The following is an 18,221-nucleotide window of genomic DNA, read 5'->3' as shown; positions in this document are numbered from 1 at the left end:
TCTACGAATTTTAAGAAATCAAGATAAATCTTTTTGGAGCACCGACGGGCTATTACAGGCCAACTTAAATTAGCGAGTAAACCGCACTGATAGTTGTAAGTTGTAACACTTGTTTCTTAAAATTTATAGTACAACCATGCTGCAAGACTTCACACAGTTATGTTTTGTGATTCAAAAATCTGACGTGTTCGTTTCATATGTCAGCGGATTACATGAAAAACCAAATAGAAGCCTCAAATCACGCAAACGATAATGCTCGTTATATATATAATAACAATAGTAAAACAGAAAAAAAAACGCACACGAGAAACTACACTATCATACAAGAAACACTTGCACATCAAGCAACTATACAAAACAGAGCATAACTCCACGCATTTAAAAAACTTTTTATCCATAATTAGCGGCTAAAATCTTGAAGTGTAAACCTGAATTAAGAGTGAGTAGTCACGTAAAGCTCCTTGTCATAAAACGTAAGTAGTTGCTTCACAAGATTATTCCAGGCGGACACGTCTCGACCGTCCACTGTTACCCAGTCAACAACCGTCGATGCTGGCTGTTCCCACCATTCCTCCAACTGTCACAAAACACAAACAAAACCGTTAATAAGATAGTAAATGGACAGAAAGAACATGAATGAGACAGGCTCGTGCTCATCCGTTTAACTTTAACCAAACAAACAAACGAACGTGAACAATTAAACGAATGAGGTTTTCTTGCTCGTGTTCATTCGTTACAAAAATGACTATGTTTGTGTTCGGTTGTTAATAGTATAAATGAACAAACATAAGCTGTCAAATGTCGAATAAAATTAAACGTCAACATGAATATATAAACAAGCATAAATGTAGTACATCTAAAAAATTTAACTGAATATATAAACAAACAAACTTAGACACACATATACTAATGAACGTATATAAACGAATGAAAACAAACATAAGCAATCGTAAATGAACGAATAATCATGAACATAAATGAACGAACAAGACATGCGTTATGTTCGTTTGTTGAAACTAAATGAACAAAATTTTTTGTTCATGTTCGTTTGTTTATTAAATAAACGAACTGTTAGTAAATAAACAAACTTCCTACCAGACAGTTAATGACCAGTTCATTGAACATTCGGTTTGTTTACAGGCCTAACCGTTAAGAACCCAACCCACCCGTTTATGACATCAGAAAATACTTACCAAACCCGTTACGTATTTGCAATCATCCAGACTCTTCTGAGCATTCACAACTCCATTTCTTAATTCGGGCAACCAACTTTCATTGATTGTTTTTTCTTGCTCTGAAGCGAGTTCCAAACAGTAACTTGTTGTCCTGCAGAAATAATATTAATAGTTAGATATTATGTTTACATAAAACGAATTATGTTACCCGACTATAGCATACCTTTCATATTCTTGTTGAGCATGATACGCGTGATTTAGTAACGCGTGACCGCTTTCAACAAGATTCCTCCGAATATGAACCAAATTAATTGCCTTTGCTAAATCCTCCAATACACAAGCTTCCGAACCCCTCAATTTCAAACAAAAATCCATCGATTCAAGAACCGAGGCTAACCCCGCATCTGACCCTTCCAACCCTAATAAATAAAGATCAAAGCAATCATATGTATTTTGGATTTTATAATTTAATATTGTATAAAGACTAACAAACGCCCCCGCACGTTGTGGCAAACAGTATCATAATGATTAGACATTATAAGATTAATGCTAACATTGATCTAGAAAAATAAAACTCAATTTGTTTACCAAGACAATAAAATCATAATATGCCTAAGAGGATATTGATACATGTTTTACATAACTCAAAAACCATAAAAATGTAAACAGATACCAGTTGCAAACATTCAGACAGCGGTACATATGTTGTTCAGTCGATATCGGTTCGTTACGGTAACACTCAATATAGTTTACAACACTAAAAAAAGTAAATTATTTCAAATAAAACTCCATTTTAATAAAATTTATATTTAGAGTCGCCTACTAAGTTTATTTTCAATTAACAAACGCAAGGTATTTTGGGTGAAAGACATGTCGTGTTTATATTATAAGGATCAAAAACCATAAAAACGAATAGCAATACTAGTCCCGATTATACCGACAATGGTACCTAGTTGTTCGATTGGCATTGGTTTGATTCGTCATGGTACCAGAATTTTAACCGTACTCAGTATAGTTTACAATACTAAAAGAACTGTTTCATTTCAGATACAACTCCGTTTTTAATGCAATTATGCCGGACCATTGAGAGAGAAAAAAACCCTAATCACAACCACGCATTTAATCTTCTTGAAAAAGTTAACGCACACAAGTTGTTAGAAAAAAAAATAATAAAATTTCTAATATGTTAAATGGGTTAAAGACGCATATTGTTTATAGTACTAGAGGTGAAATTGAAACTTAAAAAAATAAATTATAATATTATCGTTACTATTCAGTGAAAAGTTACTTCCCCTCACAATCCATATTTGTTAATTGTTGTTTATATAATATAATTAAAATATCAAACACACCTGCAGGATATTGAAGGGCTGCAGAAACACGGCATATGGAAGGAATTGCAGACGGGTCACGTGCACCGGCTCGTGCAGTCAAAAGGGTGGCACTTTTTTCAGCAGCAGCAACCGCATCAAGCCCGGTTGAGCCAGTGGGACCCATTGACTCCAAAAGTGCTTGTGGGGTTGATGGAAGCATGTAAAGGGTATTATCGGGACTTTGAAAAAAGGCTGATACTTCCTTATCGATAAGATCTATTGCATTATTTGATATATTAATAAGCGCATTGCATGCTGGAATAATGGTGGTTGATGCATACTCTCTAGCAGCTATCGGTTGTTGACTCCAAAATGCAGCAGCATCCTATGTTTTGAAAGACAAATGAGTATTAACTTTAGTATTTAACATATTATGTTTCTGCTTATTACAAAAATGCCATCTTACCATGTTTGCTTTAAGTAAAGCACTGTATATAGACTTTAGTTCCAACCTACGCGCATCAAACTCTTCAATTTTCTTCCATTTTTTCTTTAAAGAATCTTCGGCTTCACGTCTCTCTTCGCACAGCATGTTTAAACGTTGAACCTCGGATATTAATGTTGTCAAGCTAGCCTTTAATCCAGCAGCTTCTCTCTCCTTTGACCAAACATCCAACTGAACAAATTCAAGATCCAAAAAAAAATTAGAATAATGTTAGCGGGTCAACTTATCCAGGTTTGACTGATAATACAGCATTACCTCTAGCTGTCTGAGACTACTCATAGTCTGTGAGGTCCCACCGACACCAAGAGGGTGTGACGGGTCAAAGTCAACACTTCCATACAACCGCTTTAATAGCTTTTGGCATGTGCTTCTAGCTTCTGCAGCTTTGTTGAGTTCATCTTCAGTAGCAACAAATTGCTGAACGTGTGCTTTCTGCAAACATAAAATAGAAAAATAAAAACACTTGTTAATATGTCTCATCATCAAAACGCAATAGCCAGATAGTAAATAATAAAATACCTGTCTTTCAAGAAGTTGATTTTGAGTTCCTCGTGAAGGCGTATCAATCCCACTTTTTCCATTACCATAAAGTTGAAACGGTAATGGTGAGTTTACATCAGGTGAAGAATCATGCATCACTCTGTTATTTTCATACTTGTACCTTAACGTATCTGCATCGGCTCTAACATCAATCTTATCAATTTCTTTGGAGACTAAAGATTTCAATCTCTGAGTGTAAGTGGTTATAGCAAGAAGCAACTGATTAGGGCTTTTAAGACAGTTACGAATAACATCACGCACATCTTCAGGTATATCTCCATCAACATCAACACTCAACTTTCCAGCTTCTGCTTGAGGGTTTGAATGGATACCGATTCCTTCATATGCAGGAAACGAATTCTGAATATTTTCAATCATTTGTAAAGTGAGTGATTCACATGCCTTTCGTATGTTCCGTTCTCGACTCGTTTCAATAAGAATTACATCATCTGCAAGCTTGGACCCTTTGTTATCCGTTTGGAAACTGGTTAGTACATCCATTGAAGGATCTTTGTCTACTCTTTGCGCATCTTTGACTTGATTAACATAGGATCTTAGACGCTTATGATATTCAGAAAATATTCTAGCTGCTTCATCACATTGTCGATCATATGCATCCAACATCACCTGCTTATGCCTGCAGTAAGAATGCCAATTGTAATTGTTATTTCTACCCTAATTAAGGATTCAAATTACTGTGAAATTACACCTAAAAACTAATAGAATTGGACAATCTAGAGCATTCAAACATAAATTAAGGTGTTTCGATACAGAAACCCTAAGTAACGATTCTACTGTAAAAATATACCTAAAAACAAAAAAAGAAATGAATAATTTATTACATTCAAACATAAATTAGTGGTTTCCGATTCAGAAACCTTAACCAAGGATTCAAAGTACAGCAAAAATACACCTAAAAACAAAAGATTCAAATATAAAGTAGGATTTTTTATACAAAAAACTAATTAAAGATTCAAAATTACTGTAGAAAGATGCCTAAAATCCTAAATTCAAAAAAAACTGCATAACTTAGAACATTTTAGCACAAATTGGGGCTTTTTAGTTGCAGAAACCCTAAATAAGGATTCAAATGACTGCATTGCATAATTTAGAACATTCAAACATAAATTAGGGTCTTTTGATACAGAAACCCTCACTAAGGATTCAAATTACCGCAAAAGCATACCTAAAAACTAAAGAAAATGCAAAATTTAGACCACTCAAACACAAATTATAGCTTTTCAATACAATACCTAATCAATTGTATAATTTAGAACATTCAAACATAAATTAGGGCCTTTTGATACAGAAACCCTACCTAAGGATTCAATTTACAGCAAAAAAATACACCTAAAAACAAAAAATAAAAATAAAAAAAATAGCACAATTAAGATCATTCAAACATAAATTATAGCTTTCCAATACAAAACCCCTAACTAAAAACTCAAATCACCTAAAAAAACTTCACAATTTAACACACTTTTCGACACCGAAACCTGTAATTCGACCGCTCGTCCAGCATCCGCTTCCGCTCGGCCTCCTCCCGCGCCACCTCCATCATCCGCGCCTTCAACTCCTTCCGCTGCCGCCTCACCATATGCCGCAACCTCTCCACCTCCTTCTCCGCCATCTCCCTCTCCTGTATCGCCACTTCTCTACTATTACTACCACTAATATTATTATTATTATTATTATTATTATTATTATCATTATCATTATTATTATTATTATCTTTCTTCCGGCCACCTCTACTCCGGCGTGAAGCATCTCCAACGGCAGAAACAGCAACCGGATTATTATTATTATTATTATTATTATGATCCTTTTGGCCGTGAACGAGGATATTGCGGCGGATAGTGTGGACGGTTTTGTCGGATTTGACACGAGAGAGGAGGAAGTGCCAGACGGGAAGCATGTTGCCTCTGCAAACCCTGCGGATGGCGTCGGATGACGGCATGGAGGAGGCCTTGGTGGAAGATAGGTAAGGTCCGAGAGGTCTGTAGCCCATTTCCTTGTGGAGCCACTCGAGTATGGCGTCTGCTGAGCTCTGCTGCATTGTGGCTGGTTCAATTGAAGTGAGAGTGAAACCCTAGAATTTGAGATCTGCAGGTGGTTTTGGTTTGGCCGGCAGTTTGTGTTTGGATCTAACCACCAAACTTTTTTCAAAATGGAAAATGAATGTTTGGAACGAACGGGAAAAAATGAACCGTGTCTTTCTAATATCCGGGATTTTAAGCATATGAAGCCGTAGGGGGCAGGAATGCGCAAATTCGGTATTGGTATCGTCGGTACCGAGGTTTTGAGTCTTCGGTACCAGTACCGGTATTTCCCGAACTTCATCTTAAATACCAGTAGCAAACCGATACCGAACCGAACATTTCGGTATCAGTATAAAAAATTTGTGATTTTCGGGATCGGGATTTTTGGCACCGGTACGATACCAAGCTCATCCCTATCGTAAGGTATAATAAGGTATACATTTCAAATCAAAACCCGTACTCGGAACCGGACCCATTATACTCGTTAATATCTGAAAACCGGAACCGGTTCCATACCCTGAAACGCGTTTTTCAAATACCTGAAAAATAAGAAAAAAAATACCAAAAATAGAGATTTTTTCAATACCCGGCGAGTCTTTTAAATACAAGATGATAACTGTTTATACTGATTCTAATACGTAGGTCCTAACTTACTCAAAAACATGATCAATGGTATTAAGTTAAATAAATGTCATTGACTTTTTAACTACTAGTAAAAAGTTTAGGGTATGTTTGGATGTTTGGTTTATGGAACTATTTTGAGGGAATTGAAGTTTACGAAATCAATTGGAGTTTGAGGAAGTCGGATTTTGAATTGACACTTTCCAATGAAATAGAATTTATAGGAATTGGAATCTATGAAATTTATATATGAAACTAGTTTAATATTTGAGCTTTTAAATAAATTATCGTTTTATTAAAAAAGGCTCATAAAAGTTAAAACAGTGTTTAATTATATTAAGTCAAAAGTATTATACATGTCAGTGTACATTAAAAAAAACAAAAATTTAAAGAAAAATAAATGTCTTTTTAAGCATGGTAACTTGTTAAATATGTATAAAAGAAACCTTTAAATTTTCAATTAGATAGAAAGTTAATTGTAAAAATAATTTAAAAAAAAAACATGATCTAATTGGAACACTCATGAGTCATGAATTTAGTACCATTTTCCTTAAAAACAAAATAATAGAAAACGAAACATAACCAGCAGGTCCAGTACCTTTTTTTGAGCCAAATTGGAGGATTGTTTCATTGTATTGCTACTGGGCCATGGATTACTTTCATGTTTTTAGCCCAATTACTCTGTCTTGGTTTGAGTACAAGGCTCACCATATTGGTTAGAGCCTTAGAGGTGTACAAAACCGGTTTTTAACCCGAACCGGGTTAGTCAACGACTGGTCAAAACCGGTTTGACTCAAACCGGTTTAGAAGCAAGATAGACCGCCCAGGTCCAGGTCGGTTCGGTATGATTTAAACCGGTTTTTCTCAAGCCGGTTCGGTTTTAAAACCAATTTGATAGATCTTAAAGGGAACTGGTCCTGGAACTGACAGTTTGGATCGGTCTGGGAACTGGTTTGAGAGAAACCGGTTTTGTGCACCTCTAATATTGACCTCCACCATTACAAGATGAATATAAACTTTCGACTTATTTTTTTAAAGTTTATTATTTTTAAGTTTTGTTATTTAAGCCTTGTTCGTTGTTTAATTCCCAAAATTGAGGGAGAATAAATGGTATGCATGTATTGGTATCATAGTCCGCAAGGGACCACTTAGAGTTCGAATATTCAAATCCTTTTAAACACTCATATAAGAAGTTTACTTATAGGAGTAGCGTTAAAAATTTGTATAAAGATAACATCTTGGGTTGGCGTCCCACAAATCAGGGAGAATCTAACATATGCTGAGGGGGAGCCCGCTTTACCCTCAGCTTTCTTGACGAAGTACGCTTTAGGTTTGTTTTATGTATCAGCTATCCCTAAACAAAGGTTTTTAGTCTACGTTACCCCTTAACTTTTCTTTTAGATCCGCAACTACTATTTTTTTTAACCAGCACATCATTTATTTTTGTCCAAGTGGCTCGTTTTAGTGTTTGGGGTCAAGCCAAACGAGCGATCAACAAGCGAGCTTACCTTTGCTCTTGCTCGTCTCGTTTACAAACTAATCCGACCCGATCAACTCATTTACATTCAAGCCAAAATCAAACGAGCATTTTCCAAGCTTTTTTTTTTTATCAAATATCAAGCGAGCTTCGAGTAATAATTAATAGAAACTCATTGATAACCAATTAACCATGTATATGTAGCAGTGATCAATGAAGATACAATATTATAACAGGAATCCAAAGTACATAACTGATTACTCATTTATGCCACTTTATAAACACACTTGAATGCCCTCATCTTATTGATTAATGTGGCGATACAGCCATGGCGGCATCATCGCAGCAGATACGTTATGCATTCGACTCGAATGATCACCATCATCGCTTACAACTGTTGCTCCTTGAAATGATCCACTACAATTATTCAAACCCCATCAAGTCCTGCTTAATATGCATGAGAAACAAAAAGAAAAGAGAGTGTATGTGTATCTACCTCCCGAGTGCAAGAGGAGCTGAGCGCGGTGGTTGAGTTGGTGGCGGTGGTGGCTGAGTTAACAGAAGTCCTACATTTTGTTGTTCTGTGGTCTTTTCATTCTCCTTCAACTATTTCCACATTTAAAAAATACGTTTTTACATTTGCAACAAGACCATGCGTTTTAGGGCATTATACAGACGGATAAAACCCTTACACCACCCCTGGGGCATTATAGGGAGCGAAGGGGTATGGGCATTTCTACAATAACGTCCATATGTGTCTTGAAAAGACAATTATTAAAAGGGAGCATTAAGGGGCATTATCCATTACATGTATTGTTTTACACAAATGAGTGACAGAAAACGCCCCTTAAGAGCCATTAACAACACATAAAAAAAAACCCTTAATGATCAAAGTTAAAAGGATGGAACAATATTAATTTACTGCAGACAAACTAAGATTTGTGAGGTATACCTTCTTGTTGAGTGCATTGTTTTGTTCTAGAAGGGCTCTCTCCTGCCACAAAAATATTTAAAAAAGAAAAAAGTAAGTAGATTCATCAACTGGAGACTTGCTTTCTACATAACATAAATTTTGCAACTAAAAAGGGTTTCTTTAGAAAAATAAGCTAAAAGTTTATGATGTTTTTCCGTCTCTTATTGATCATGTAAAGAAATGAAAAGCTCATAAGAATGTTGGGTTCGAGGCCTTTTGAGCCGATTGGTTGAGAAATGAAAGTAGTAGGGTGCAAGGCAACATTACTCTCTCTCTCTCTATATATATATATATCGTATGCTCTTGTAATTAAAATTATCACTCAAACAAAGAACGTCTAGTTGTCATCATTGGACATAGGTCAGTTTAAACTGAACCACATAAATCCCTCTCCCTGTGTTATTTTATTGCTTTCGTGTTCACACGATGTGTGTTTAATCTTAACATATAAGGTATCTTATATTGTTTAAGATCGATAAACTATGCATTTATAGGATTACGTACCTTTTTATGAAGTTCCGAGATGGACTCATGCATGACTTGGTTCTGCATATAAAATGAGGGTTTATTGACTAACACGAGACCGGGAAAAAGCTAAGAAACAAACATATATAAACGATGAAGTGAATACCTTTCTTGTTCGTATTCGTTTGAGAGTGGTATCAAGTTGTTGTTCAACGCTTTGAAGCTCTCTAAGGCTCAAAGGCTCAAGGTCTTCCCCACCATAGTGCCTAAAATGAACATATTTATAAAATCTAAGACGACCCCAAAACTGTTTTTATAAAAAAATAATTGATGCATAAACTTTTAAGGAAAATTCATGGTAACCCTAAGGGTATGTTTGGTTGGAGATAATGGAATGAAAGGGGAATGGAATGGAAGAAGGCATGGAATGGACAAAGGAATGAAATGGATCATTTCATTCCTTTGTCTTGTTTGGTTAACCTATGAGAATGAAATGAATTATTACTTTATGTTATTTGGTATCCTAAAATATTGTATAATTGAAATAGAAATAATAAAAACATTCATAACTCAAAATAATTTTTTTTACAAAAAAAAACCCCACAATGGCAACGGTAGTGGTGATAGCTCTGGCGACGAAAATGGTGGTGGCAGTGGCGACGGTGTTGGTGGGGGTGGCGGTGGTCAAGCGATAGTAGCATTGGTAGTCATGATGGCGATGGTTGGGTGGTGGTGATGGTCAGGCGGCGGCGATGACAATGTTTTCGGTGGTTACAGCGACGATGGTGGCGACGGCAGTGGCGGTGGTTGCGCCGGTGGTAAGGTGGTGGTGGCGGTGGTGGTGATGGTGGCGGTGATGGCGATGATAGTGGTAGTTGTTGTTAGGTGGTGATGGTGTTGCTAAGAAAGTAGGGTGGAGGAGGAATGAAATGAAAAAAAAAACAGAGAAAGGGGTAGGAAGGAATGGTCTTGATGGAATGAGATTCCATATGTAATGGATGATTCCATTCCATTGAGCAACCAAACATCACTTTTTTCATTCATACGCATTAAATCATTCTATTCTCCTATCATTTATGCATACCAAACGCTACCTAAAGTTAAACTATATTAAGCAGTTTTCTTTATGAAACTTGGTTTAAAATCGTATCTAAAACAACAAAATATATAACAAAAGGTAAAAAACAATGATAATAATACACACAGAAAACACTATTTCTGAAAATTTTAATTAATATGATTGATGGGTGATTGATTGATAGGGAGGATAAATTAGGGGTGAGCGGAAAACCGAATTAACCGAAAAAAATTGTATCGAAAAAACCGAACCGAAGCATTAATCGATGGTTAATTTTTGTTTTTTTTTTTTGAAAAAATGAAATTTCGGTTTAGATTCGGTTATCCATTTTTAAAAAACCGAAACAAACCAAACCGATTGATGATGATAAATATTATCAAGATGATGAGGAATGGACTAAACTTTTAAAATAAATAAGACAATGAATGAAGATCGGGACTAAACTTTTAATACTTTTTAATTTTTAAACTCTATTTAGCAATTTTGTATTCGTATAGTTTCACATAACACGTATCAATTTTTGTTTTTTGAATTCAATACATATGTGGACTGTGGTACTTTAACACGTTCTTATGCAAGCTTAAAATATGCATTTTCATTTTTTAATTTTCTTTTTTTGCAATGTCAACGCATAATTGAAAAAAACCGAAAACAACCGAACCAAAACCGAAATTAACCGAAAACCAAAAAATAGAAAACCAAAAACCGAACGGTTTGCATATTCAAATAACCGATTAATTCGGTTTCGGTTTGGCTTTCGTCTGATAATCGAACCGAACCGTGCTCAGCCATAGGATAAACCAAATAAATAAATAAATTAAATTGTGGTATATTTTGAATTTTCTCTCAGATCATTCACATCCTATCCACTATAATTTATGAGGTTTTTTTTATAATGTAGGAAGTGGTTTAGGATGTTGTGAGTAGAATAAAGAGAAAATGCAGTGATTTTTTTGTATATTTGAAAAATTACTGTTCACCTCTTATAATTTTTTAATAGTTTTTGAAAGTATTTATGAATGAAGGAAAGAGAAAACGTAAGGATAAAAATATAAAAAAAATTATTTAAAAGAAAGAAAGATTGTATCTATTTTTAGTGTAATTTAAATCCAATGCAACACATAACGCATTCATGTTGGATAGTTGGAGTCCTTACTTTGTTTTCTATCTTTAAATTTTAAAAATTTTATTTTATTCTTTTATCTATCTTCGTCTTTATTTTATTTTCAAAATTTTAGAAATTTTTACTATAATACATTGAATCTTTAAACATAGATATTCGTTATTGACATATTTAAAATTTACAGATTATAGATTATGTATTTCAGTATGTGTCGATCTCAAGCATCTTGATCTGTATTTTAAGCAACAAAGAAAATAAATAATATAATATATAGATAAAGACAGAAATTGAAATATGCTATATAACTATTTAGAGAAAAATTTAAATAAATGCGAGTTTTTAGATAGATAGAGATTTCAGTGGAAATGCTCTCACATACCTCTAAAATTTTTATGATTAATATATATAATCTCTAACATAATAAACGTACAGATAACTAGCTAGTTATTATTATTACATCGGTTTGTGTATTTCGGACTAGATCGAGTAATTACACTACAAAAGAGTATATTAATAATAATAATTACCCAAGTTAAAACAAAAATGTATAATAGTTACTTTGTTACTATAGTTATTTGCATGTTTCTTATGCTAAAAACTATTTGTATATGATCCAAACCCCAATTACATAGCCTTCTAAACATTATATTATTTCTTGAGATTGCATATATCCCATATCTAAAATCATATTTCAATAAAGTATTTGAATCCATAACGAAATGAGTTAAAAAAAGATTATGTACCTTATGTTCTTTTCTAGCACATCAATCTTTGTTCTCAGCTTGGAGGACTCAAGTGTCCAGCTTCCCTGCTCACAAAACCCAAAAATCAAGACCAATAAAAACAGACTTGCCACCTTTACAACAGTAGTCAACAGCCATAATTAAAGATTAAAAGGTATGCAATATTTTCTTTAAGTTTCTTATTGACAAACCTCAAGTCTTGAGTTTTGCAAATTACGTTGTTGAGTTTATATTAATACGTACGACTTTTAAAGATACACAGTTGGCTTTCTAAACTAGCGGTGTGCATGTTATAGAAATCAAACTGAAAAAAACTGAACTGAAAAACAAACCGATTGTTTGATTTATGCTTTTGTAAGAACCAAAGTTAAGGTTCGTTTTTCATTTTGTATGTAATAAAAATCAAAAAACCGAACCGAAATTTATAGGATTTTTTTTTTCATTTACTTTTTATTCTAAGTATTTTATAAGAACTTATATGTTACTTCGATATTTTAGCTGAATATATAATAATTAGTTAGTTATTAATTATCAAAATGATTTATGTCTAAACTCATTATTTTTGGTCAACTTTTTTGTTTGACTCAAATTTTAAGCTTAAATAGCAAAATCGAAAAACCCAAACCGAATGGTTTCAAAATCTAGAAACCGAAGTTTCGATTTTTAGTTCCGTTTTAGCCCAAACCCAAACCAAATCGAACCTTGCATATCCCTATTCTAGAATCTAGATAGTCGCATTCCAATGTCATATTCCAAGTAGAATCAAAATAATGTCATTATGAATTTGGATTATATTGTCCAAAAATTGTTTGTAATCTAGTATAGGTACCTTTTGACATTTGAACATGAAAAGATAGTTAAAAAAATGCTATTGGATTTAAATACTCTTAACTTTCACTCGTTGGCCGGAAACACTCTTAACTAACATGAAACATAGTAATTTTTTTTTTACGATGTATCATTTTTTTAAATGACTCAGGAGTGCCACAAAATAAGAAGAAAATTGAGAGTGGTAGTAAACATTTTGTTAGTTGGGACTTAGGAGTGTTCCCGGCCAACGGATAAAAGTTGAGAGTATTTAAATCCATTAACCCTTAAAAAAAAGTTAAATATGTAAGTATGTCTTGTATATATATACCTGTGTTTCTGCTTCAGGTCCAGTAAGCAGCTTTTCAGCATAGGAGTATCGTTCATACCTTTCAAGAATTGCCTCCATACTGTTACAAACAAACGAATGTCACTGTATTTCAATAAAGGATTATTAAACATTAAGGTATGTATTTCTTAAAAAATAAAATTATAAATGCTACATAATTAGTTAGGAAAATATGCAGTGCTAATCCTTGTATTTCAATACTTATTTTGTTGACATTTCATATATACATAATGTCTATAAATCAACAAAAAAATTTAGAACAAAATTACAAATAATTTATATCAACAAAGTAAGTATAAAATATCAGGAAAGACTAAACAATACTAGAAATATATCACTTTTTATTTGTAAGCTAGAAACTACAAAACAACTTTGACAAAATGCAACATTTATTTATTTTTTTTAAAAACATGAAGTTGCATCCTAATGTAACATTTTTGTTACATAATGCAACATTTTTCAAGATATAACTCTTTGGAAAGAGTCGCGTTAGGTAACAAAAATGTTATCAGATCTAATGCAACTTCATCTGATGTATCTGTTTTTGTAAAATAAAGGTTGTGGTAGGTTAATTTTTAGCAGTTAAATGATTATTTTGATAGGTATGTTTATTTTCTTTGTGATATGTTGAGTACCCGTAACATCACAACACACAACGTGGTACACACATGTATTCTTTTAGCTGTTTGATTTTTGGGAAAGGTGAGAAGCAGCCTTATCATTAACCAAATTCCCCGGACCCTCTTAATTAGGATCATAGAAGAGATTAAGATTCTTGGGGTTTCTTTTTGGATCCGGAATCGTGGGAAACTAGCTTTAATTACTTGACTGGGACGACTGGTGACGATTTAACCTCCTTTTTTTTTTTGTAACTTTGGTTTTCCGGTGGTGTATCCTGTTTGTTTATCTTTTGGTGCTTTTGGGTGTTCTACCTTGAGTTGTAAATATATATTTTGTTGGTCATTCAAATAGAAAAACTCATAAAAGGTTAAGGTTATTTTTAGGTAGACCATAACGTGTTGACGCCGACGCACAAAAACGACCTCTTAAGTCATAGTTTTTATATAGCTTTTATTAAAAACAAAAATCCCTTTTAAAAAATAAAAGAAAATTAAGCTCAATCTAACAAAATCTTGAAAATGTATTAACTGCTCTTTTTATCTACATTAACTCTAGTGGGATTGTTTAGACTAGCCAGTAACTAGTTTGTGAGTACTAGGTTCTTTGATGCATGCGTACGGAAAAATTCAGCTTTTGTACAGCATTTATATATATATATATATATAATATATATCGTTACACACATGATTTATTAATAACAAGAAAATAACTAGGAAACGTCAGAAAGTTCAACAAAATCTGGCTCTCTTCTGGTTCAACATCCACCATTATACAAGTTTTACAGCTAATGCTATTAAATGTAACTATTATCATTATTAGATTTATTATTCATATTAAGATATGAATTAGATTTCTGTATCTTAAATATTAACTAAAGTTTATCATTAGTTGGTTAAGTTTATTATTAAACCTTTCAATAAAATCTAACATCTAGTTTTATCTAATACATCAAAAGACTGTTTGGTAGTCTCTTAACAGTCATTAAGAGGTTGTCTCTTAATGGTTTATAGGTAGCCTCTTAATTGTTAAGAGACTATCTCTTAATGACTACCTCTTAACCATTCAGACTTAAAAGCTACCTCTAAACCATTAACCATTAGGAGGTTATAAAGTATTTAGAGGTAGCCTCTTAAAGACTGTTAAGAGGCTACCATACTTTTGATTTTTTTTATCACTATAGTTACTTGAGTAAAAAAGAGAGACTATTTTAAGGTTGGCTCACAATTAGGGGTGATTATTATTCAGGATCAAATTAGAGATCTTGGTTGGTAATAACAAAAGAAAAAAATTTAAAATCTTGTTGAAAACTTGAAATCATCCACATCTCTTAGGCTGAGGGGTGTGGGGGGCGCGAGAGGGGGCGCGAGTGGGGGCGCCATCCAATAATATTGTGACGTGTGGCAGAGAGAGAAGCTTGATAAGATGGGTGTTGGTAGTGGTGATAGCGCCCCGGGGCATGGTGTGGAGGGGCGCGAGAGGGGGCGCGAGCGGTTTATTTTTTTATTTTTTTATAAATGTATTAAAAAAACGTATTATTAAAAAAACAATAAATTATTTAAAAAAACACACATTTTTTTGAAAATTCATAATAAAAAAAACATACTAAAAATTAAACAAACAATAATATTTAATAATAACACTAATCTAATACAAGATCATCTGGTCTCCTCGCCCACAAATGTTCAACCAACTCATGTCGAAGCTCCCCGTGTATCTCACGGCTCTTGATATTTGCTATGTTATGAAGTTTTTGTTGATCACTGATTGTGGACGGTTGTGGCGGAATGTCACCTTGGTAGTTTTGGCATATAGCTTTGCCCTCGTCTTCTAACGTCATGTTGTGTAGGATAAGACACGTGTAGACGACGTCCATTATCCTCTCCCGAGTCCAATAACGTATCGGGTTCGCCAGAACATAATATTGTTTTTTTATAGCTCCAAAAGCTCTTTCGATATCTTTTCTAGCAGACTCTTGCTTCTTCGTAAAATACTTCCGTTTGTCGGCGATTGGATCTGTAAAAGCTTGAACTAACACAGCCCATTCGTTGTAAATACCATCGACCAGATAGTACCCGTACTTGAAGAGTTCTCCATTTGCAACAAAAGATTGAGGTGGTTCAACCCCGTCGATAAGGTCGTTGATCAAATGTGACTGATCGATAACATTAAGGTCGTTATTTGACCCAGCAACACCAAAAAAAGCATGCCAGAACCAAAGATCCTGTGACACCGCCGCCTCAAGTATGAGGGTCGGCCCTTCATGATCACCACGGTGGAACTGACCTCGCCAGGCCGTTGGACACATAGCCCATCCAACATGCGTACAATCGATGCTACCTAGCATCCCAGGAAAACCATGTTTTTCTGCGTGCACCTCATATATGCGTTGGATGTCATACGTTGTAGGTTTACGCAGATATCTCCGAGCGTAAGTCGATATGACTCCTACGTACAATATATATTAGAAAATGTAATAAATATTTAGTAAAAAGTAAAATTAATGTTTTTTACCTTGGCAGAAAAAATGAAGGGATTCACGTGCAACCCTTTTCGACATCTGTAAATACTCATCCAAAGCGTCCGACGAGATGCCGTACGCTAATTGACGGATAGCAGCCGTGCATTTTTGAAGAGGTGTAAAACCGGGAAGACCCCTAGCATCCTCCCTTTGTTGAAAAAAGGGATACCGTGCCTCTAAATCACTCGCTATACGCGTGAACAATTGCCTGCTCATTCGAAAACGAGTTCGAAAATCCGACTCCGCGTATACCGGTTGAGGGCTAAAATAATGCCTCATCAAAGTTTCGTTAGCACCCGATCGATCACGATCACGAGGTGGTGCTCTAACCCTCGGGAGTCGGGGTTGATGGGCTTGATTTTGCAAGAGATTGACCACGGCTGCGGTCAAAACTCCCCCTACTTGAAGAAGCAAATCATCCTCTTCTGAGGAGTCGGAATCAGACGAGTACGACGACATTATTTTTAAAGGTTTCGAAGATAGGGTGATTTTGGGTTTTGTGTGTGGTATGTGATATTGGTTTTGGTTGTAGTATGTGAGAATGGTTGGAGTTTGATATGTGAGAATGGTTGGTGTTTGATATGTATTGTGATATATATAGATGATTTTATTAAAAAAAAAATATTTTTTTATTAATTATTTAAGCCTCCCAACGGCTCTTTCCTTTTCCCACAGCCCATAACGAGCGCTACCTCCCTTGCGCCTGCCTCGTTTTCCGCTCTCGCGCCCCTCTCGCGCCCCACTCGCGCCCCGGTGGTGTGGCTCTCGCGCCCCGGGGCGCTATCGAACGCCTTCTCGCGCCCCTCCTAGCGCTCCGCACCCCTCGGCCTTATAGAATATAAAGACTTTGGTAGTACAATGCTACTAGTTTGTAGTATTAGATCTTGTTAGTGATGCTTTTCATGTCAATACTGATGGTACCTTCATAAGAAATCAGGTACATATGGAAAGAAAACACCCCCAAAAACAAGATTGATGGAACAGAAAGTTGGACTTTATTAAAATAGATAAGATTTGAACTATAAGTATAAATTGAAGCATGCAAAAGAAAGATTTAAAAAAAGCAAATTTATAAACTTGTGTTGTACTTAAAGAACCACACACACACACACACACCCTAAAGTAGTGATTTTGAGGTGAGGTTTCTGACTTTGAGTAAAATTGTTTTTAAGTAGTAAACAAACAAGAATCAAAAAGTTTTATTACATAAAAGATGTGACCTTGAGTGAGTGGAGTACTCAAAGAGTTTTCCTTTTGTAGAGAAAACAATAAGAGCGACATCAGCCTCACATAACACAGAGATCTCATGAGCTTTCTTCAAGAAGCCTGTTCTTCTCTTGGAAAATGTCACTTGTCTGCTAATCTTGTTCTCAATCCTCTTCAACTGCACCCTCCCTCTTCCCATCTTCTTATTCAAAACCCTAAAAGCAAGAACAAGATATACATGATGATACTTATATATATATATACACACACACATATATATGGTTAGTTTCATTACAGAACTCCTAAAACTTAAGAACTTTGAGAACTCTTAACAGTGAACAATTTTTTTGAAATTTTGTATATTTATAAAACCTTTTGTAAATAATTAAGAGTTCTATAATATATATATATATATATATATGACCCTAAAAGAACAAACAAGATTTGATCATTTGAAGGCTAACTTACCTTTTGGAGGTCACTTGTTCTTGATCTGTTAACTAGTTGTTGTTGTTTTGTTCTTGGGTTTAGTACTACAGAAAACCCTAAAGAGAAAGAACAAGAATAGAAAAAGAGCAGAAGAATGTTTTAGTTTCTATTTTGGTGTATATCCATAATTTGATGAAGAAATCTGTTATTTGTGTTTGGAGGAAGATTGCATAATTTGG

At 34.5% G+C, this 18,221-nt stretch overlaps 2 protein-coding genes across 2 annotated transcripts; both read right to left on the bottom strand.

Moving 5' to 3' along the window:
• Positions 1 to 318: 318 nt before the first annotated feature.
• Positions 319 to 5,577, bottom strand: LOC143534607 (AUGMIN subunit 5-like). The gene is made up of 8 exons (XM_077029058.1): positions 5,030 to 5,577; positions 3,513 to 4,170; positions 3,249 to 3,425; positions 2,955 to 3,164; positions 2,528 to 2,873; positions 1,399 to 1,594; positions 1,194 to 1,326; positions 319 to 577 (listed from the first exon to the last, which is right to left on the bottom strand). Exons 1-8 carry the CDS (start codon positions 5,539 to 5,541, stop codon positions 434 to 436), a joined length of 2,376 nt encoding a protein of 791 aa, XP_076885173.1. The 5' UTR covers positions 5,542 to 5,577; the 3' UTR covers positions 319 to 433.
• Positions 5,578 to 7,943: 2,366 nt separating this feature from the next.
• Positions 7,944 to 17,762, bottom strand: LOC143534582 (agamous-like MADS-box protein FUL-L). Its single transcript, XM_077029040.1, has 8 exons — positions 17,568 to 17,762; positions 13,191 to 13,269; positions 12,053 to 12,117; positions 9,275 to 9,374; positions 9,148 to 9,189; positions 8,623 to 8,664; positions 8,167 to 8,276; positions 7,944 to 8,087 (listed from the first exon to the last, which is right to left on the bottom strand). Exons 1-8 carry the CDS (start codon positions 17,750 to 17,752, stop codon positions 7,973 to 7,975), a joined length of 738 nt encoding a protein of 245 aa, XP_076885155.1. The 5' UTR covers positions 17,753 to 17,762; the 3' UTR covers positions 7,944 to 7,972.
• Positions 17,763 to 18,221: the final 459 nt, after the last annotated feature.

Source organism: Bidens hawaiensis, unplaced genomic scaffold, assembly GCF_021521415.1.
Source record: "Bidens hawaiensis isolate Kalapana, Puna unplaced genomic scaffold, B.hawaiensis_p1.1 tig00010251_1, whole genome shotgun sequence".
NCBI classification, from domain to species: Eukaryota; Viridiplantae; Streptophyta; class Magnoliopsida; order Asterales; family Asteraceae; genus Bidens; species Bidens hawaiensis.
This window is presented reverse-complemented; position numbering and strand designations above follow the sequence as displayed.

Coding starts and splice junctions, on each gene's coding strand:
- LOC143534582 (XM_077029040.1), bottom strand. CDS start 17,752: ATGGGAAGAGGGAGGGTGCAGTTGAAGAGGATTGAGAACAAGATTAGC. Junction 13,270..17,567: donor GAGTACTCCACTCACTCAAG/GTCACATCTTTT, acceptor TGTTTGTAACAG/TATGGAGGCAATTCTTGAAA. Junction 9,190..9,274: donor AACGAATACGAACAAGAAAG/GTATTCACTTCA, acceptor TTTTATATGCAG/AACCAAGTCATGCATGAGTC.
- LOC143534607 (XM_077029058.1), bottom strand. CDS start 5,541: ATGGGCTACAGACCTCTCGGACCTTACCTATCTTCCACCAAGGCCTCC. Junction 3,165..3,248: donor GTAGTCTCAGACAGCTAGAG/GTAATGCTGTAT, acceptor GAATTTGTTCAG/TTGGATGTTTGGTCAAAGGA. Junction 1,327..1,398: donor GCTCAACAAGAATATGAAAG/GTATGCTATAGT, acceptor TTATTTCTGCAG/GACAACAAGTTACTGTTTGG.